Source organism: Canis lupus, chromosome 3, assembly GCF_048164855.1.
Source record: "Canis lupus baileyi chromosome 3, mCanLup2.hap1, whole genome shotgun sequence".
Lineage (NCBI taxonomy): Eukaryota > Metazoa > Chordata > Mammalia > Carnivora > Canidae > Canis > Canis lupus.
The window spans coordinates 78409695-78431074 of NC_132840.1; the positions used below are offsets into that span (position 1 = coordinate 78409695).

The window sequence follows — 21380 nt, forward strand, 5'->3', positions numbered from 1 at the left end:
TTTCTTTCTTTCTTTTTTTTTCTTTCTTTTCTTTTCTTTTTCTCTTTTCTTTTTTTTCTTTTCTTCTTTCTTTCTTTTCTTTCCTTTTCTTTTCTTTTCCCCTCCCCTCCCCTCTCCTTCCCCTTCCTTCCTCCCTTCCTTCCTTCCTCCCTCCCTCCCTCCCTCCCTCCCTCCCTCCCTCCCTCCCTTCCTTCCTTCCTTCCTTCCTTCCTTCCTTCCTTCCTTCCTTCCTGGAGAGTGAGAGAGAGAGCACAAGCAGGGGAAGCGCCAGAGGGAGAAGCAGACTCTACTGAGCCCACTCAGTAGAGTGGGCTGACACAGGCCTTGATCTTGGGACTCTGGGATCATGACCTGAGCCAAAGGCAGATGCCTAACCAAGTGAGCCATGCAGGTGCCCCAACTGTTCATTATTCTTATATTTTTGTGTATCTCTGATATATAGCCTATTGCTCTAATTGACTTTTGAGCCCACCTTAATAATCTCTTTTATTTAATCAATATTTTGTCTGTTTTCTTCACATATTTGGGCTTTCTGCAACTGTTAGTTCAATATTTCTTAGTGTTAGATGTTTATTTTTTGCCTTTCTTTGGACAATATGAGTCACTTTCCTGCTTTTGTCTTTAAATTATTTCCAATTTTCCCTCCACTATTTAGAATATTACTCCATTTCTTGTAATAAGTATCCTTGATACTGCACAGTGCATACTTAATTTAATAATTTAATGTAATAATAGTGCATATTTAATATCCAAAGTTAATCAATATCTTAAAGCTTTTGTTCTGAACAATTCACGAATGCTAACACACTAAAATTCTGGCAACCCTACCCCAATTTACATGTTATTTCTGTTCTCTACTTTAGTAGTTTATACAAAATATAGTTTCATCATAGAAGAGGGCCTTTCAGAATACCTCCTCAGAGGTGAAGAAGCACAGATTTTTTTCCCTTTGTTTCTGGATCCAGTTTCCCACTGTTGTATTGATGTTTCCTGGCTCACAGTTAACTCATCACTGTTTGGGTTCTTATTTCCAACTGCTCCCCAGCTCTTCAGCCTTAAATTTCTTCTCAGTAGACCTTTTGCAGAGATTCAGCAGATGAACCAAAGCACCAAACAGTTGCTGTAGTCCTCTTCCTGAGATCATCCCTTGATAGTCTCTTGGACTCTTCCAAGGGATCATAAGATGTACCACTAATGGAGGAACCACAGATAAAAGAGCACAGAGCAGTAGTCTTACAGGAAATCCTGGAAATTTATAGTTTCAGTTATCTTCCTGTACAAATGGTCTTTTGAAGCCTTGTCATATTCTGCACGGATCATTACTGAGATTTATACTGTATTTAAAGATTGTTTTTTTTTTTTTTTTCATACACCTTTACAGAGGATTGGGTCTTCTTGCTCTGGCTACCTATTACTTCTGCTTCTGGAAGTCTTTATATAAGTTCTGTTTTTTAGCACCCAGTTTTCACTTTAGAGCCCCAATCCTTACAGATTACCAAATAGTCTAGTCTATGCATTTTTTTTTAAAGATTATTTATTTATTTATTTATTTATTTATTTATTTATGATAGACAGAGAGAGAGAGAGAGAGGCAGAGACACAGGAGGAGGAAGAAGTAGGCTCCATGCTGGGAGCCTGACGTGGGACTCGATCCCGGGACCCCAGGATCACGCCCTGGGCCAAAGGCAGGCGCTAAACCGCTGAGCCACCCAAGGATCCCCAAGTCTATGCTCTTTAAAAAAAATCATATTGCATCCCTTCTTCTTCCTTTTTATCAGAAACTTTCATGAGCATACACATATAGTTAGAACAGGAACTGTTCATTATAGGATATCCTTACTTTTGCTGCCCTGACAAGAATTCTGTTTCTTCTTGTTATTAGGATAATTTACAACAATTGATATCTAAAGAGAGATCAAAACTCCTTGCCTGCTTCTCATGGCTTCCTCAAGAAGGAATCCCATTATTCCACCTACAAGGAGACATGCTCAAGTTTGGGAATATTTAATTCTGCCAAAACAAAGATTAATGAGTACATAGGTAGGGCACCCATTTTTCAGCTTTTAGTCTGTTCCTCTCCCACAAATCATATTAACAGCTCAGGTGGCTAACATCACTAGAAATTTAAGGAGACAGAAAAAAAATTATATGTGTATTTCTGTCAGGAGAAGTTATTGTGGCTGGACAAAATACTTTGGTCAGCCAAGGGAGATGTTAAAGGTAAAACTAACTAAAAAATACCACTATGGAAAACTACATTATTAATGTGCACAGCACATAATAATTCACTATTTCTCAGTACAGCCTTTATTCTATAAAACCATCATAGGGTCAGATTAACTCTCATCTGGGTTGCTGTCCTTCCTGGGAGCTTGGTGAAATCAAAATGGCTTAGGAAGGTGTGCACATTAGCTTATTTTCCTCATGCAAATAGGCCATCTGGAGGTTGATGGTCTGAGATGAGAAGATTGGAGCAAATGGTTTCTGCCAACTTTGCAGAACTCAGTGGCGGCATTTTCTTGTTCACCATTTTGCTGCTCACTGTAAAGAAGGCATGTTTTATTAGATCCTTCGGTTGAGGTGGCTCTGGAGAAAGAGGCATTTTTTAGCTTGCTTTGGTTCTAGCACTTTGATGTTAATCCACTAAATAAAACTCTTCATGGGCGTTGATTGGAGTTCACTAAATTCTGCTCTAGACTTTGAGGCCTAAATTCCAGATAATAAAAATATATTTTGCCTTGACTTTTTTCCACTTATTTCTTTCTCTTGGGTTATGTGGGATGGAGAAGAGGCTGAATATTCCTTGGTTATTCCTAAACTAATGGCCAAAAGCTCAAATATTACCATTTTGATTTCATAACTTTATTAGCATGTGATTTCATCATTTCCAGCACTCATCAATTTTCTTGAGTTGTTGATTACTTTATTGCTTCCTCCAAATATTATCTTTAAAATCCTGCCTCTTTATTCTCCAGAAACTTTTAGTATGGTACTCGAGAACATGAGTATTCAACGGTTACAAAATTCTAGTGGGGATCCCTTAAGGGTAATGGGTGGACCAGCACTTGTGCCTCTTCAGCTCTTCAACCCTCTTGCTCCCTGCAGGTTCTTGCATGGGCCCTTCTGCTGCAATCTGCGGTTTGGCTCATGCTCAGGTTTAGGAGACAGCATGCCCCTCCATGAGCCTCAGAAAATATGGCATTTTACAAGGAAGCAGGGATTTAGTGTCAGCATATGACACTTTGTAGAGGAACTAGCAATATAACAACTGTGACTTTCCAACAAATTGGACCAGTCTCTCAAACTTTCCCTCACATAGAATGCTCTTTACAGTCTCTCACTTATTGCAGTAACACAGGTAAATCAGTGAATAAAGTCACTGTTTGGGGCACCTGGGTGGCTCAGTGGTTGAGTCTACCTTTGGCTCAGGCTGATGCTAGGTCCTGGGATTGAGTTCTGCATCAGGCTCCCTGCAGAGAGCCTGCTTCTTCCTCTGCCTGTGTGTCTCATAAATAAATAAAATCTTAGAATAGTCACTGTTCTTTTACCTCCAGAATGTTATCAGCTCCTATAACTGGTACAAGAAAAATGATCTCTTGAGGCTATCTTTCACACCCAGCATGAATTGTGCTCAGACCTTGGATCTTGGATCTAGACTTCAGAAATGTCTGCACATTAGGAGGGTCTTCTGCAAACCACAGGCACAGATCTTACCTCGTCATGCCATGATTCCACCTTTGGCTCTGCTGGCCATGCCATGCCTCCCCCATCCTCATGGAAAACTACTCTGTACTCCCTGGTCTCTTTGTATGTATGATGTTTAGAACCATCCGGAACCTGAAACCTTGGAAAGTGAACAGATAAGATGTAAAAGTTCTAGAAACCAGGGAATGTGGCTGCTGGTGTTATTTTCATTTATTCTGTGTCTATTTCCAGGACAATGGCTGACTAGTATTAAAGCTAATCTGGCCAACTGGAGTATCGTGGAGAATTGCCTCGTGGAGCTGTTAGGGTTGGGGTCTTGTTATCCTACCCATTTTCTCTGTACACACTGGCACATAATGGATTGAGAAACAGCTGAAGAAACCAGGCACAGAAGACAATCTCCCTTCTCATGCTTTAATCCCATACCCTGTGCTCCATTTATGGAGGATGCTCATCCAGTCCTTGCCACTCCCACAAGCAGAGCAGGTGAGGTTCTTAATTATTCAGCCTCATCTCCAAGGAACCTTTATCAGGCAACAGAGATCCTACTATCAGGCCATGAGATACTACTATTTAGTTCTTAATTACATAAAAATGAAATCACATAAGAAAAAGCAAACAACGCAAATACATGAAAGCCATTTACTCCTGGTAAATTCTTCAGGGTCCCAGTGCTGGGGTTCATAATTTTCCCTGATATCAGAGGACCAAGGCAGGGATGATCGGGGCTGGGTGTCAGTATAGTCTTGATGGCCTTAGCCAGCAGCAATAGCTTAAAAAAATTTTTTTTCCATAATTTGGTCTCAGGTCTTCTTGGTTTCTTCATGTAAATGAAGTGACCCGGTCATTCATGATTCTGTAATTATTTTAGTACCTACATGAGCTGACACTGTTCCAAATCCCTTCACAAACCCACGCGAAGAGGGCAGGACGGGCAGGCTTGTACACATGTGGGAATGTAGATATTTTATGATTTCATTATGCTTTACTGAATCCCCCAGCACCCAGCTGTTACACCTCACTTGTAGTAGAAGTGCTGGGGGCAAAACCAAGAGGCGGTAGAACAGTAGGAAGGGTGGGCATGATATTCTAATAGGAAAACACCCTGCATGAAGAGGAGCTTCTGACTAGGTCCTCCTTCCTAGCAGGGCCTGGCACCTGGTATTTTGGCAATGGGGAAGGGAGCAGCCTGACAAGGTCCATATGAAACAGCCTCGAGGTTTTCCCCCCATCAGACACTTCTCCCATCTCTCCCCAGGACTGAAGGAAAGTGCATGGTGAAGAAGTGGACCAGTGAGAGAGATTTGTAGAGTTATCCCGTTGAGTGTGTGGCAGAGCCATCAGGTACAAATCTCCTGCCTGGAGTTCAGGGCTGTGTGCTTTAAGATTTGAGCCCAGTAAGGACAGGATCCTAGAAGCCGGTCCCTTACCAAACCTAAAGGGCTGTCCCTGGGCGACTTTATACTTGAGGCTGTGGAGCAGTCTTTAGGATATGCAACAGCCTACTTTGGGGAAAATATAATAACCACAACCTCGGAAGTCTTTTAAATCTCCTACTTCATACCCATGAGTTAGAGGCAGGAGCACTCCAGTCAAGGAAGAGCCTCCACCCAGGTTGTACTTTAGGGGAAAAAAAAAAAAATCTCCTTGAGGTGTAGTAGGCTGAGAGGTTCTGCCTGGGGGATTTTATTTAGCTGTGGGAAGAGGTGATGTAGATCTGGGCAAGTCAGGGAGACTCCCCGGAAAAGGTCTTCCCGAGCTGACAAGAGGGCTACTCCTCGCCTTCCCTGTGAGGGCTGAATGCAGAACATGGGGACCTAGCTAGGAGGTCTTTTCTGAATGGGTCCTCTGATGCCTGATTAAGTGATAGCCCCTGCTGAAACTTTTTCCACAGGTAGGGCATGTGAATGGTTTCTCGCCAGTGTGGGTTCTTTGATGCCTGACAAGGTGGTCCCTCCGACTGAAACTTTTCCCACATTCATTGCACCGGCAGGGCCTCACTGAGGCGTGTCCTCTTAGGTGCTTGGCAAACGCGGCACTGTGGTTGAAGCAACGCCCGCACTCACTACAGAGATATAGCTCCTCAGCCGCGTGTGTCTTCCGGTGTGCCAGGTAACGCCTGTGGTCACTGAAGTCCTCTCCACACTCTCCACACAGGTAGGGTTTGCCTCCAAGGTGGATTCTTTGGTGTGTTGTCAGCACAGATTTCTGGCTGAAGCTTTTGCCACAAATAGTACAGAAGAAGGGTTTTTCTCCTGTGTGTGTCCTCTGATGCCGGACAAGGTCTGAGGTCCAGCGGAAGTTTTTTCCACAATCGTCACATCTATAGGGTTTCTCAACCGGTGGAGTTCTCTCAGCCTGAGCCAGAGGGGAGGTCTTGTCCAAATTCTTCCGGTTTAGGGGAAATTTATAAGGAGTGCTCATTTTGTGAACCTTCTGGTGCCTGGCAAGATGTGAGCTCCGCGTGTAACTTTTTCCACACTCCATACATTTATAGGGTTTCTCTCCTGTGTGAGTTCTCAGGTGTCTAACAAGGTGTGAGTTACAAGTGAAACTTTTCCCACATACAGGACAGTCATGGTGTCTCCCTAACAGGGGGTGGATAGGCATGGTTTCTTGAAGATTAGATAAACTATTAACTTGAGAAATATTGGTACCAAATCTTCTTTCGTTAAGTCTATTTGGATCATCCTCAAAGACTATTTCCCAGTCTGGAGTCTGGTGAATTTCTGGATCTCCCAAAATTGATCTGTGTAGATCCTCCAAACTTAGATCCTCCTGCTCAAGATATTCTTCTTCATCTTCACTCCTATCTCCTATAGAGAGGATGAGAGAACAGGAGAAATTATAGAGATGATGATGCCTTCCACACAACGGTGGGATTTTTAAACAGTCTTGGAAAGGCAAGACCACATAGAGAGAAGCCCATGTTTCATAACTGTAGAGGCTGGGAAAGAAGGAAATAACCAGTCAACTGAATTCTATTATGTGCCAGGCACTTTCTTATATGTTATCTCATGCTGTTGACAAGCCTCAGGGTGGACAAGGACTGTTATCCTCATTTCACAAATGTGGACACTGAGGACCAAGAGTTTAGGTGACCTGCTTAGTAGATGACTACAGCTGCGTTCCCAAGTTCCCGTTTATCTTCTCTCACCATTTTGCATGACATGTCCCTCACAAGAACGATGGGAGGGGAAAGAGGAGGATGAGGACAGAAGAATCTGGCATTCAGAGGGAGACAGGGGTAATGGCCAACAGGTTAGAAGAACCGATGAAGAGGGGCACCCCAGAGGGAGAGGGGAAGTGCCAGCTCTGCGGGGGAAGATGCCTTTTGTATTCCTCACCTGTGTAGGTAAAACTCAGGATTTCGGGCTCTTGAGGCTCTTGAGGCTCTGGGATATCTGGGACCAAAGGCTCTTCCTCTCTAACGTGGGAGATCTCATCTAGTCTGGGGATTGGAAATGCTGCTCAAGAGAGGGAAAGCGGGACATTATGATTGGTTCAGCAATTCCCTGAGTTAAGAGCAGATCTTTGCTGTCGGGTAGACTGTATAGAACAAATGGACAGCCTGGTCAGTGGATCAAATCTGGTCTTTTTAGCTTGAGCACCTCTCACCAAATCCTGCATATTTCTTGCCCTTCGTCTGCAACTCAATAATCAAGGACTGCTAATACTCCCTCTTTTCCCATATTCAAGCAAGCAGATCATCCTCAACCTCTCAACCTCTATTGCTTGTTTCAAAACTCACATGCTACCTCAAATACACTAAAGCTGTAACATAACTTCACTTTATTAGAAGTTTCCAACCACTTTCTAGGCATCTCTTCCCTTTAACTTGGAAAGATATTGTCTTCCTTAGCTAATCCTTCAATCTCACTGGTGGGGCAGGCATAAGAGAAGCGTGGTGCATACAGTCTAAGGTCTAAGACTCCCACAATTTCCAATAGGAGAAAGACCTCTGGGCTCAGAACACTCTAGAAACACTTGAAATTCCTTACACAAAGAGACCACAATTCCACAGTCTTCTTCCAAGACATATTCTCCATAGAACTCTTTCTGTGCTGGATCCAGATCGCTCCACTGGTCCTGGGAGAAGCACACAGCCACGTCCTTGAAAGTTACCAATCCCTGAAACGACACAGACTTCAGTTGTAACAGGATGCTTCCTGAAGCTCCTAGTTCATTCATGGAATGAAGGTTACTCCAGAAGACAAAAGGAGCACACACAGGACCCTGGGGGCCTTTTGGGAAACCTGCTGCACCCTTGGCTACTGCTCCCCGACTTCCTACTTTTCCATTTCCAACTTCCTCCTCTGGACCTCTCAGTTCCACTGCTTTCTCTCAGGGCCAGCCTCTGCTCTTCTTCTTGAGCATATTGGTTAAAATATATAAGAAAAGTCTTAAAAGTCCTCATTAACTCCCTATTTGATGCTTTGATGCCACCTACATTTGTGCAAAAATTCACCTTTTCTGGAGAGCTCTCCCTAACTGACCTCCAGCCACCCCCGTCACCTACACGGTCGGCACAGCACACACAGGCCCTTCTGCCATAGCGAGACTATAACCCAAAACCACAGATGTGTTCTATTCCTTTCCTCTCCAGTCTCAGTTTAGTGTTGGGGCCCTGACCATGGTGAGAGCTTCCTACGTGGCAAGGCCTGAGTGCAGTCCCTGCCAGTGGACACCACACAGTTCCAGAAGTCATTTCTGCAGCAGACAGCCATTCTTACAAATGCCTATCAAGTTCACTACCATAAAACAAAAACAAGCCCTCATTCGGCAACTTCTGGGTTGTAGTGCAGTGTCGTAGAAGAACCCCGTAGAAGAACCCCTTTGGGCAACTGCGTGGCTCAGCAGTTGAGCGTCTGCCTTTGGCTCAGGTCGTGATCCCTGGTCCCTGAAATCGAGTGCCACATCGGGCTCCCCGCAGGGAGCCTGCTTCTCCTTCTGCTTATGTCTCTGCCTCTGTCTCTCTCATGAATAAATAAAAATAAACATATAAATAAAAGAATCCCATTTTGTTCATTTTCCTTCTCTGGTGCAAATAGAGGCTCCGGAGCCTGCAGATCCAACTGAGACTGTTGTAATTCCTCCCATTGGATGCAGACACGTCTAGAACTGAGAACCTAAGTTGGCAAAAGCAGAGTAGAAATATGTGTCCTATCCGACCTGTTCAGTGTACAGCTAATGCCTGGTGGTTCTTCGAATTCTCTGTGGCACAGACATGGACAGAAACTAGAGCACACCTGTGAAAGAGCTGTAAGAAGGGCAACCATCTCTGGGTTTCCGGCATTCCTCTCTTCAGGAAGGTCTGGGTCCTGGGACACTGGAACCTCTACGAAGAAAAGGCGGCAGAGATGAGTGATGTGCAGCGCACCCCTGTAACTGGCAAACAGCTCCCATCCTCTTTGGTAGGAATCAAGAAACTGGTCTAAGGGCAGCTCAAGTCATCCCAATGTCACCATCTGGAACTCTACTGAAATGCCAAGAGGACACCCAAGGATTGGTTGGCTCCTTGACCTTGGCCCAGTTTCTGGGGGAACTCTAGCTACTATTGTCTCAACACCCTGAATTCTATGATTTATTCCCACTCTGCTCCACCTAGCCTCCTTCATAGGCGGGAAACATCCCCATTCCCACACTCTGCCTGCCACTTTGCCCCCTTTCTGTTGAGGCTTCCCACCGCTCTCCCGCAGGGGCTGGAACTCCAATTCATGGCATAGGCTCTGCTCTTCTGGTGGCCTCAGATCTGGGCTCTGGATGGTCTCCTCACGGGACGCCTCAGGAGGCAAGGTATGCACAGGGTTCTGCAGCTCGCAAGGTGACTCGGGGTCTGCTCCTGGATGTATGGTCTCCTCCGACAGGACCTCCTGGCCATGAACATGGACAGTCACCTGGGAATAATTCCAATTTCCAGTCAGCATGGAGTCAAGAGGAAAGTCTCAGTTGACAACAGGGCTTATTTTAGGGAAAGCTACCAACAGAAACACTCTCAGAGGATCCCAGGAGAGGATGGGAGTCTCTGGTTCCATGGAGGCATGCAAGAATTGTTGATGGTTATCCTCATTAGGACAAGGCAGGGACGTTTAGATGCTTCACGGCTTCCTCACTCCCCTCAGCCTACTCCTATCACCCATGGCTCTGAGATACCGGTCCCTCCCATGTCCACCTCTCCCACCTGTAGCTCTCCTTGTGGTTTGCTTCCCTGTCATATTGTCCTGGGAGGGGGATTTGTGCCCAAGAGTCTAGAACCTTTGAGGAAGTCACAAAATTGGCCTCCCCAGGAACTGGAGGTTCGATAGCCAAAGAAAGGAAAACCAAAGCCATATGACCCTGGAGTGCTAAGGGCCCTAAGATGGTCCTTGGCAGGTGTTTAAAAAACCAGAAAGTCACACTCACTCACTCACACACACAGACACACACACACACACATCCCTGCCCCTAATGGATCTAGGGGCAACCCAAGAGCAGAGCCACTTAGTTTTAAAGGGTAAATGATGGGGACTCTGTATGCTCTACCCCCAAATCCATCCTTCCAGCAAATAGTCCCCCTCCACGTCACACAGATCAGGACTCCCCCTCCTCACCCACCGCCTTGGTCTCCTGGGTTGTTTCTGCAAACCCTCCACCAGCGTCACTGCCTCCTCGCCACTCTCTGGCCGTTGGCCCCGCACCCAGCTCTGCAGTTCTCCAGGCAAGACAGTAAGGAATTGTTCCAGCACAAGCAGCTCTAGGATCTGCTCCTTTGTCCGTCTTTCTGGCCTCAGCCACTGATGACAAAGTTCTCGCAGTCGAATGAGAGCTTCTCGGGGGCTTGATGCTTCCTGGTAGCGAAAACGCCGGAAGTTCTGGTGTGAGGTCTCAAGCACAGGGTCATCTCTCTGTAAGACAGACTCTGGCCTACAGGTGAAATCATCTTCCAATTTCACCATCAGAATTCCCTCTTCTTCCCAAAGATCCTGGTCCTCTGGTTCCAAGGCTGTAGCCATTGTTTGGCTCTGGGCGGGGGGAGGGGTCTCACACCATCTAGAACTCACACTGTCATTACCCCCCAGTCTCAGCCTGGGCACCTCAAGGAGTTTCTCCCAAGGGACCTGGGGCAGAGAAGTAGAGACAAACAACAGTATAAGCAGGAGGTTATGCACAGGGATGACAGTTCTGAGTCCTCCTAACCCCATACACGTAACACTTCCTCACATTATTAAATCCCCTGCTCCTGATCTCCGCAACCATCAGCTATAAATAAATTTGGTTGAAATATGATGATCTAGGCCTCATCCTGGATGAGGTTTCCTAGGCTGGGTTCATACCCCCTAGAGAAACAGAAATAAACTGCATCTCTACTTTATGAACACTGTCAATCTGCAAGGAAAATGGCGAGGACAAAGGACACCACTCATCGCCTGCTGGAACACGTGGTACTGACCACCATCTGTGTCACACACGTGTTTACATACACAGCAGGATGTGTGTTCTGAGAAGACACACATCAGTCAGGCTGAAACAGATGGGGAAGCCTTTATGAAAGTTCATTTCAAATTGAACCACACTCAATTTAACTCTTCTGTAAAATGGGAACTCTCAGAGATTTGAGGGGGAGCTTGTACGAGGTAAGAGTGAGGAAAGCCCCTTACACAGTTGCTGGTACACAGGCGCCCCCAAAAGCAATCTCCTGCTCATTAAGACATCTTAAAGGGAAGACCTCCAGATCTTCAAACCCAAGTGTTCAAAATTGAATTCAGGATGCTGACTCCCAAATCCACCCCTCTTCCTGGGATCCTGTCTTGGCTGAGATCATTTGCTAAGTAAACACTCAACTCTGTAATCTTTGGACTGATTCTTCCCCATTGCTTACAGCTCATTAAACCAATTCTACCTCTTAAGCCTCTAAATCTGTTTCCTCCTCCTTTGCCACAGACTGCTTTAGTTTGGGCCCTCAGCTCTTGCCTGGGCTACTGCCATAACTTCCTAACTGGGGTCCCTGCAGGACTCAACCATGAGTGAAAGGCAGCATAATTATGGTGGGGTTTTTGCAAAATAACTATCATTCAACACTTTTCTGGATCCTTGGGATTTGGTCAACGGAGGCAACTGTGTCTTTAGAAATGCTAGGTGTGTTTCTGATGTGTGTGATGAGAAGCAGCCAGGCTGTGTAAGGCAGGAGTGAGTGTCCTGGTGTCAGACTGCCAGGGTTTAATTTTGGGCTGTGCTATTTCATAGATGTGAAGCCATAGTTAAATTTCTATGCCCCCTTGCCTGTTTGCCCATTTATGGCTTGGAGGTAAGAACAGTATCCATATAATAGCATGACTATGAGGATTAAACATGTCACTATCAGTACTGTGCTTAGAAGAGCAATGGCAACCCAATGTTAAATATTATCTAAATTACAGTCACAACTGCACCATTCAACATTTAAAAATACTCTGTTAGTAATAAGATCAGCTATAAAATCCTTGGCATGGTACATGAACCGCTTCACAATCGCCCCTCAGATGATTTTTCAAGCCCCATATCCCACCCTTTGCTGTGTTATCAACGAGCTAGAAGGGGTACGTTGCTGACCTTCCAACCAAAAGGGGGTGTCTTTTCACGTCACCATGCCTGTAGGAAGGCTGTTCCTTTTAAATGCAACATTCACACCCCCCAACCTCCAATGCCGCATGGTGTGTTCCATTTCTTAACATGTCCCCTCTTCTTCACTCCCATGATTTACACTGTAGGTCCTTATCAGTTCTTGTCGGGATTACTCCAACCGCCTCCAATCGTGAGCTACCTGCCTCCAGGTTTGTTCCCTGCAAGTTACCAATGACAGTATCACAAGAGTGACCAGCACTCTGGGCAAATGGAATCATGTCCCTCGCCTATTTAAGATCTTCAACCGTTCCTCCTTGTCTTAGAAGTGAAAAGCAAACTCTTACGTATTGTATATTAGGCCGACTTTCATCTTGTTACTCCTTTCACCTTCTCTTCAACCCTTTCAAACAAACACACACACAGACACACAGTGTGTGTGCATGGGAAGAACATACAAGCCCTATGCCCTTTTGCTTTACAGCATGTTGTTCTTTCTGATTCTTTACCCTTCATTAGGTGAAACTTTACTTATAAGGCAGCTCTGACTTCAGGTCTCTCAGATGTTTTGATTCCATTCCCCCTACCCATAAAATGGTTAGAAATCAACGTAGAATCACTTCTACAGCAACCTGGGCACGCCTCTCTCACAATATCTGCGGTATTGATACTGTGATACCACAGATCCACAGTTTCTCATTCCTGAGAAACTCCTTAAAGTTAGGGGCTTCAAGTTAGGTTTTCGATCAATCTCCACCACATATAATAAAGTGCCTACTAAGTGAATTTAAAATAATAAACCTCCACTTTAAAATTTTCTTCCTGCTTTTTATCAGGGAAGAGCCCACCTTTCCCTCCACTGTTTCTACTTCTTTTTAAATTCACGGGTCTTGTTAATTCCTCCAAGTGTCTTTCAAATTCATCCATCTCTACTGCTATTCCCCTTGTTGAGTCATTATGAACCACTGAAAGGTAGTAACAGGACCCTTTGAGAACAGGACCATCCCCTATACCACACCAGCCTTTAACAGGCACTTGCATGTTGAATGAATGACTTGGTTCAAGTTTCACCCCTGCTCTTCCGGGTCCTGCCTTCTCTAGAGCACTCTCTACATTCAACCTGAGGGATTCTTCGTTTTTCTGTCTTTTTGGGCTTCATTACAAGTCTAAGATGCACATTCAAGGTTAACAATCCACCCTTAAGAGCTGGGTCTAATGTGATGCTGCCCATCAAACTGACTGTAATTTCAATGACCCTATTATTGATCTTATCATCTCTATCTCAAATGGCTCTTCATTCATTTATGCTCTTATTTCTCTTCCTTCCAGGACCCTCAAATATCCACTACATTCTTTCATAGTCTGCTTTAAAGAGTTCTCTAATTTTCTAGATCTTTATTTGGTAATTTCCCTACCTATTGAATCTGCTGTCTCTACCTCATGATGGTCTGTTTTCTACACGGTTTGTAGTTTTTAACATTTTATGTCCACCTTCAGTGAGACTTTTTTTTTGGTGGTGGTGGGGGGGGGAGTCCTGAGAGAAGATGGAATCAGTAAGTCTTTTGGCTTAATGAAGGGATCTCAATTATCTTCAAAGTCTGAGAACCCATGCCCAGGGAAGCAGACTAGAAGCTCTCCTTGTTTACACATAGCACTGGCTACCAGAGATTATCTACTATGGAGTCTATAAAAGTTCTGCATTGACAGAAGCATTTCTGCTCTCATGAAAGCATTTCTGCTCTCATGGGGCTTTGCTCTCTAAAGAAAAATGAACCTGCCATTTCTAAATCATCTTCAGAAATCATGAATTGAGGTTTCCATTGCTTGTTATGGACTTACTTTGGCAGCTTAGGAAGAGATGATGGCAAATAGATCAGCAATAGTGAGATGGAGGGCAGAAGAGGAGTCCCCAGTGGGGCTAGAGATGGGAAGGAATGGGAGGCAGGTGGTGCCCATGGACAGAACACTGGATTAGGTATCCAAAGATGTGGGTCCCAGCCCCACATCCTTAAGTAACTGGAGCAGCTCTAAGGCTTCCATAACACAAACAAGAGCCCTTGTAAAGGGGAAAGCCCTCTCCTAACTCACAGGATTAGATGAACTCTGTGAGCTTATGAACTAAAATGTGCCGCGTGAATGTCAAGTGTATTAGAAAGAGAAAACGGACATCGTTTTATTCTACAGTTTGTGGGATATGGTACACTGTAAATTCACCTTGCAATCTGTTGCCCTAGCTATTCTAATACCTTCCCTCAATGTCTGTCTTGGAAGGGTTCCATAATGACGGATAAAAACTGAAGAGGACTATATAGAGACTGAAGCCAGGCCAGGAAGGGCATAGGACTTGGTTCCAGAAAGCTCTGAAACAAGGTCTACAGATAGGCTTCATGAACCTAGGGCTGGGTGAGCTCCATGACCTAGTCTCTTGAGTGTGTTTCTAGGATGTATGAAGCAGGACTGGGGAGATGTGGAAAAGACAAGGGCCTTCTCTAGTCTTTGGTCCAGTTACCTCTGCTCCTTATCTGAATGTGTCACATGCCAGTGAAAGCGGTAACTCCATTCCATTGACAGAACAGAAAACTGCAGGCAATGAAAGGATATCTGGTTCCCTACCTTAAAGTCTTATTACTTGCAGAGAGCTTTCTGAACCCTGAATGACGACAAGTTTTGTGGTCATATAGTGTCTACACAATAGAGAGACAGTGATCTATTTACTGGCAAATAATCTTCAGTAGTAACCAGAGAGGTTCAAATGATAACATTTAGCAAATACCTATTTCCCTTCCTGTTTCCCATTCTATTTTTTACCCTAATGCCGGCCCATAACCTGGAAATCTGGATATGTCTGTACTCTGGAGCCAATCAGACCTTCCAAATAGTCTTCTATTCTAGAATAGAAATCACCTAATAAAAACTGTTAACTGCCCTGTTCTAATGTTATATTTTTTTCTTAGAGAGGGAGAGAGAGTGAATGGTGAGGGCTAACGGGGGAGGAACAGAGAGACTCTTAAGCAGGCTTTACACTCAGCATGGAGCCCAATGTGGTGTTCCATCTCATAATCCGGAGATCATGACCTGAGATGAAATTGACAGTCGAACACTTAACTGACTGAGCCACCTAGGCACCCTGCTGTATTCTTCTTTAAAACGAAAGATGATCTGGGGACGCCTGGGTAGCTCAGTGGTTGAGCCTCTGCCTTTGGCTCAGGTTGTGATCCTGGGGTTCTGGGATTGAGTACTCCACTGGGCTCCCTGCAGGGATCCTGCTTCTCCCTCTGCCTGTGTCTCTGTCTCTCTGTGTGTCTCTAATGAATAAATAAATAAAATCTTTTAAAAAAATAAAGATTATCTAGTATATTCCTTCTACCAGAAAAATGATCTTTTATGGTTAATTATCCTGTATACAAATGTTTACCCATGCTTTCCACATAATGGTCTGGGGCTTTGGAACCTTGGGTTTGGATCCATTTCCTGATTTATTGGCTACGTGACACTTTCTAAGTCTTGGTCTCGTTTTCAAAATGTGGCTATACTCCGAATCTCCCATGGTTGTTTTAAGGAGTGAATGAAGTAATGTATAAAATTACTGCAGCTTAGAGACTGGTAGAGTAAGTAGATGCTCAATATATTTTGTTCTCTTCCTTCAAATTGCTTTAAATCCTTTTGGGAAGAAGGAAAGATTTAAACAATAAACAAGCAAACAGTCCTTTATTTCATTGTAATTCCAAAAAAATTTAAATGCACAGGAAAAATCTTGGTCTGTTTCCTGTTATATCAAAAGCAAAGTATTAAAGTGAAAGAAGAGTCCTTGCTTTGAAGGACTTATCAGCTAAAATTAAACAAGACTCTTGGAATACAGATAGGATGGAACCTTAGAGCTAGGTTCTCTTGTCCAAGGCCATACCAACAGTGCTTCTACTTACCAATGTCACAGTGCTGTCTCCTCTCTCTACCTGGGAAGAGGCAATCTGGGGCAAGCCCAGTTAGTACAGCTACTAAATCCCTTGAAAACTTAACCCAGAAGGCCAGAGAAATGAAAGAGAATGCATTCACTGACTTTTGGTCTTCTAACACATCATGATCAGCATGCTTCAAACCATATTTAAAAACTGTTTCTCTAAAGTATTTTTGCCATTTACATGGTTCCTTCATTAGCTTCAGCATAAAATATCTGGGTGACAAGGGGAGGAGTGGCTCAAAGCTTATTACAATGGGTTTCAAAGAAACAGAGTAAGTTGGAGTGAAGGGGAAGATAGGAAGAAACAGAGGCCAAATAAATAGTGGCAGTGGGTGGTACAAGAAATCAGTGGGAGCTAAGACATGAGTATCTTTTGCCCTGAAATTCTGTAGTCTTTGTGGTTAGGACCAAGGTATAAGGTGGGTATAAAAACGTGACTGAGTAAATATAAATACAAATACTGTGAAATAAAGCTATAAAAACAGTAGCAATTCACTTTATTTTTAATGAAAATCTTTTCTATACGTGTGGACCACAGGCCCAGAAGGCCATGTTGGACTGCTGGCAGTTCTGCCTTTGGAGGCACGCAATCTGTGCTCTACCTCAAGATGTACCACCTTGGATATGGGAATGATTCTCCACTTAAAGGCAGAGAGCTGGACCATCTTTTGAGAAACCATCTTGCTTTGTAATGGTGATAAGAGGGACTTGGACAGGAACAAGGATGTATGGCTTCTTTATTGAATACCTGGGCCATAATGTATTAGCCTATAATGGTGAAAAGGATTTATTCAAGAGTTTAGATGGGCTAGTAGCCAAAGACAGATTCTAAGAGTCCAGAATTGAGTATCTGGCCATCCAGATGATACTGGTTAACCTCCAACACGAAGCTAGGCTTTCTAACCTTAACAGTTACCTAGAGGTGGTTAATGCCTTAAATAAAGCAGGTCAATCTACAGGTTTAAAACAGAACATCACAAATTAATCTGAAATGGGAAAAGGGCACTCATCAAAACTGATACCCATCCTGATGAGGGTGTCAGCTTCCATGTTGCAGCCAGAGTTAAACTAGCTGTACCTAATTCATTACTACAATAAATACGGTCAATGCCAATCACATGGACGGTTAGAGGAACCATTATTTAATGACAAATAACAGGAAAATATATCTTGTAACTAGAGCCTGGCCCGAGGAGTAAATATGGGTAATTCAGAACAGTCAATTCAAGAGTCTTATATTATGGTTTTAGTTTTAAAACTGCTATTGTCGGGCAGCCCGGGTGGCTCAGCGGTTTAGCGCTGCCTTCGGTTCAGGGCGTGATCCCGGAGACTAGGGATGGAGTCCAGCGTCGGGCTCCCTGCATGGAGTCTGCTTCTCCCTCTGCCTGTGTCTCTGCCTCTCTTTCTCTCTGTCTCTCATGAATAAATAAATATTTTTTTAAAAATTAAAAAAAAAATAAAACTGCTATTGTCAAAATACTCTTTGCTGTATATCTAGATGACTTCCCTCTGGCATTGCCTGAGGCTCCCTCACTTATGATAAGATGATAAAAGATGGGACCCATGCCTGCTGGGCCACAGCAATCAGAAGAGTAGCAGGTTTCCACTGCAGATTAAACCATGGTCCAAATAGTAGAAGTCATCCCAGGATGGCAAGGATCTCTTTATACATTGTTATATTCCGAGTGCCTAAAACTTTGTCAGATGCTTGATAGAAAAGGTGCTCAGTAAATAGGGGTTGAATTTTACCTATTTCTCTTACTCCAACTTGGATACAGATGCACTAAAATTCAAAATCAGTGGGTGCCAGGGCTTTGGTAATAAACCACTCACAGGGTCAGTTTTAGGAATTTGGCATTGGCATTTATCCCAATCCACTGGGGGAATTAAGTTGGCATAGCCATACACTGCTTGACAATGTGGCACAGAACTTCTTCAAAGGGAAAAGAGAACAGGGTTACTCATTCTACAAATATCTACTGAGTATTGATTGTGTATCCCACACAATTCAGGGTGCTGGGCAGAGAAGACAAGGAGAAAAGCCCTGGCTCAGACCTTAAAGAATGTAAAAAGCAGTTAAGAAACAGCAGGGACTTTAGCATACTATCAATTTGCAGTAAAAAACTAGATACAGATATAAGCTATATGGTCAAAATGGAAGCTCCTACTGAGAGAATTAAGAAAATCCAGGGAAAAACTCATCAATATTTCATCTTCCATTTGGCATAAGATCACTAGCATTTGGAGGGTTCTTTTTTTTCTTTTTAAAGTACACTTTCTTAACTTTAAAAACGAAAGAACTCAGACCTACGTGGTTAAATTATCCACACGAGATCATATTACTAGTTTCTAACACAGAAGTGCACACACAGGTCTTTTGATCCCCCAAACCACTGCACTGTTTATGTGAAGGAGATTGGCCAAAGGCAGTGGTTCTCTGTGTGAGAAACCTAAACCAGCAGCACGAGCACCTAAAGACTTGTCAGAAATGTGCAAATTTTCAAGCCCGGGCCCAGGCCTATTATCAGAAAATCTGGGGATGGCCCCAGCAATCTGCTCGACAAGCTCTCCCTTCAGGTGCTCGAGATGCACGGGCGAGTTTGAGAGCCAGTACCTAAGGCAAAGGAAGTAAACCTGAGGTTCAAGCAGAAAGCATCCAACTTTTCCAGGGCTGGCCAAATTTACAGGAGGGTTTGCAAGAGTCAAAAGAGTCTAGGACTGTTGTTTCATGCCTGTGCCAAATTAACTGGAAAACAATGTAAACCTGTAACTTACCTCATCTGTATAGTTTGTAATGCCCAAGAGTCCCTCACATCGTGTAGTAAACCTTGCTGTGCCCTTGAAATGACTGTCTACTGCAATATAGTACTTAAAAGAGTGCAAAAAGGGGTACAGCTGGAGGAGAAAGGGGGAAAGATTATGAATCCCAGGTATTTGGTCCTAAGAGGAAAAATCCCCTCCCTCCCTGCCTCCCACCCTGCCCACCCGCTTAGACTACAAGGTATCAGCAGAAAGTTACCCAAGACACAGGGCCACAAACCCTAACTGCTTGGTGGTCACCTACTTCCCACCGACATGCCTCCCGATGGCTTTCTCACCACCCTTCTTTAGGGGCTTTCTGGACCAAGCCCGCGGGGCAACTTGGAAGAGAAGCTGGGAGGAGGGAAGGGGAGTGGGGAGTGGGGGGGGAGGGAGCTCCACTACTAGCTTTCCGTGGCTCCGGAGGAGGAGGAAGGCTGCCCTGGGTGTCCCTGGGTGTCCCCTGCCGTGTGTGCACGGAGAGAGCAAGCAACAGTTCTAACCCTCAACACCCCCCCCACACCCCCACCCCAAGCCGGAGCCTGGATGCGGCGGCAACGCTGTCCAGGACCCAGGCGGCCAAACCCCGGCTAGGCCTGGGGGCCTGCCCTTCGGGGTGGTCAGCCCTGGGCACCCGGGCAGAGGCAGCGCGGAGGTCACGGCGCCTGGGACACGAGACTCTCCGACGGCCAGGAAAATAAAAATCGGGCTGACACCCGAGAGAAGGCAGAAAGCACACCCGTGGCATACGAACTAACAAACTTTTGGTCCCAAGCAGACGAGCCGCCGAGGCCCGTGCACTCCCGCGGTGGGTACGGGTGGTGTCGGGGAAGTGCCAAAACTGGGTGTTGAGGGGTTGGGCGGGGGAGGGAGCTGCAAGTGGAGACAGAAGCTGGTAGCCTCAGGGGAAGCGAGGGGTCGGTCACGGGGGCAGCTGAGAAGCCGCAGGCCAGGCAGGCGGTGTCCGAGGCGGTAAGACCGCGGCGGAGTGTGTTGGGGGGCGGGGGGTGATGGTAAGTGATGGGGCTTGCCGGGGCCGGGGGGGCCGGGGGGCGGGGCGCAGAGGGGTGCTCCTCGACAGTCTGGAAGGCGGGGTGAGGAAGGGCTGGGGGGGTGAAGGGGCCCAGAGCACCCCTCTCGGTGCCGGGGTTCGGCAGGCGCGGCAGCCGCGGGAGGGACGAACCGGCGGCGTCTCCGCAGGCCTCGGGAGGGGGCGGAGGGCGGTGGCCGCACCGAGGAGAGCCCGGAGCGCCCCCCGCGTCCCCGAGGCCCGAGGCCCGAGCCCCGGCCGCTGCAGCCCCGGGGACCGCCACGCCCCGGGCCCCTCACCACCCCGCAGCCGCCCCTGCTCCGCGGCAGCGCGATGTCCCGAGGCTCCGGGGGGCGGGGTCTCAGCCTCCCCCCCTCCACCCCCCCTTCCCCGCCCTGCCCGGCTCTGCGCGATCCGGCCCGGCCCGGCCCGGCCCAGCCCCTCAGCACTCACGGCTCCGACAGCTCCGGCGGCTCCTCCCCTGCCCCGGCTTCTCCCCCACCCACTCCCGGCCGAAGCAGCGCCGCCGGATCCGAGCCGCGCGGGGCCTGGCGGGTCGGAACACGTGGGGCCTTTGCGCCCGGAACCGGAAGCTGCGCTTCGCCCCGCCTCCTCGCGGCGCTGGGGCCCTTCTAGGCGCCGGGAGGTTTGGTCTCTCGGTGCGCCCGGCGCGGGTGGAGGACTGCGAGCTCCGCGGGGACCCGGGCGGGGAGCCTGGGGCCCGGCCGCTTCCGCCCGCCCCTCCTGCGGCTCGGGGCCTCCTGTGTCTGCATTTACATGCCCGCTCCTCCGCGTCGGATCTTTGCTTTGATTGTTGACATCTGTACCTCTGCTTGTTTTTCTTGGTTGTCCGTGAAGCGCGGTAGCAAGGAGAGCAGTTGGGCTTTGGCTGTGCGGCCGCGGGCGAACCCCTCCACCCCTCCTCCCCTCCACCCCTCCTCCCCTCCACCCCTCCCAAGTTCAGTGTCCAGCGGCTAAAATGGGTGTTGGAGGGCGCCTGGGTGGCTCAGTCAGTTGAGCATCTGCCTTTGGCGCAGGGCGTGATCCCGGGGTCCTGGGATCGATTCCCACATCGGGCTCCCTGCATGGAGCCTGCTTCTCCCTCTGCCTGTGTCTCTGCCTGGCTCCGTGTCTCTCATGAATGAATGAATAAATGAATAAATAAATACTTTAATAAATAAAACGGGTGTCATGATTCCCTTGCTCTGAGAGCTAAGGGGTATATTGCATGTGAACTCTTGCAATGTTGTAGAAGCTCAGTAAGAGAGCCCTTAGAGTATCCTGTTCTCTTCTGTTTTCCTTGGAGTGTGT

The 21380-nt window shown here is 46.3% G+C and overlaps 1 protein-coding gene across 7 annotated transcripts; it reads right to left on the reverse strand.

Moving 5' to 3' along the window:
* Positions 1-4098: 4098 nt before the first annotated feature.
* ZNF202 (zinc finger protein 202) lies at positions 4099-20652 on the reverse strand. Of its 7 annotated transcripts, none has more exons than XM_072822452.1 (8): positions 20523-20652; positions 19016-19135; positions 10296-10802; positions 9392-9602; positions 8955-9043; positions 7707-7836; positions 7053-7172; positions 4099-6521 (listed from the first exon to the last, which is right to left on the reverse strand). In XM_072822452.1, exons 3-8 carry the CDS (start codon positions 10695-10697, stop codon positions 5527-5529), a joined length of 1947 nt encoding a protein of 648 aa, XP_072678553.1. In that variant the 5' UTR covers positions 10698-10802; positions 19016-19135; positions 20523-20652; the 3' UTR covers positions 4099-5526. The 7 variants fall into 7 exon arrangements, with proteins under 7 accessions (XP_072678553.1, XP_072678559.1, XP_072678558.1 ...); XM_072822458.1 differs by lacking the exon at positions 19016-19135 and adding an exon at positions 12274-12503 and having other exon boundaries at positions 20523-20625; XM_072822457.1 differs by lacking the exon at positions 20523-20652 and adding an exon at positions 12274-12503.
* Positions 20653-21380: the final 728 nt, after the last annotated feature.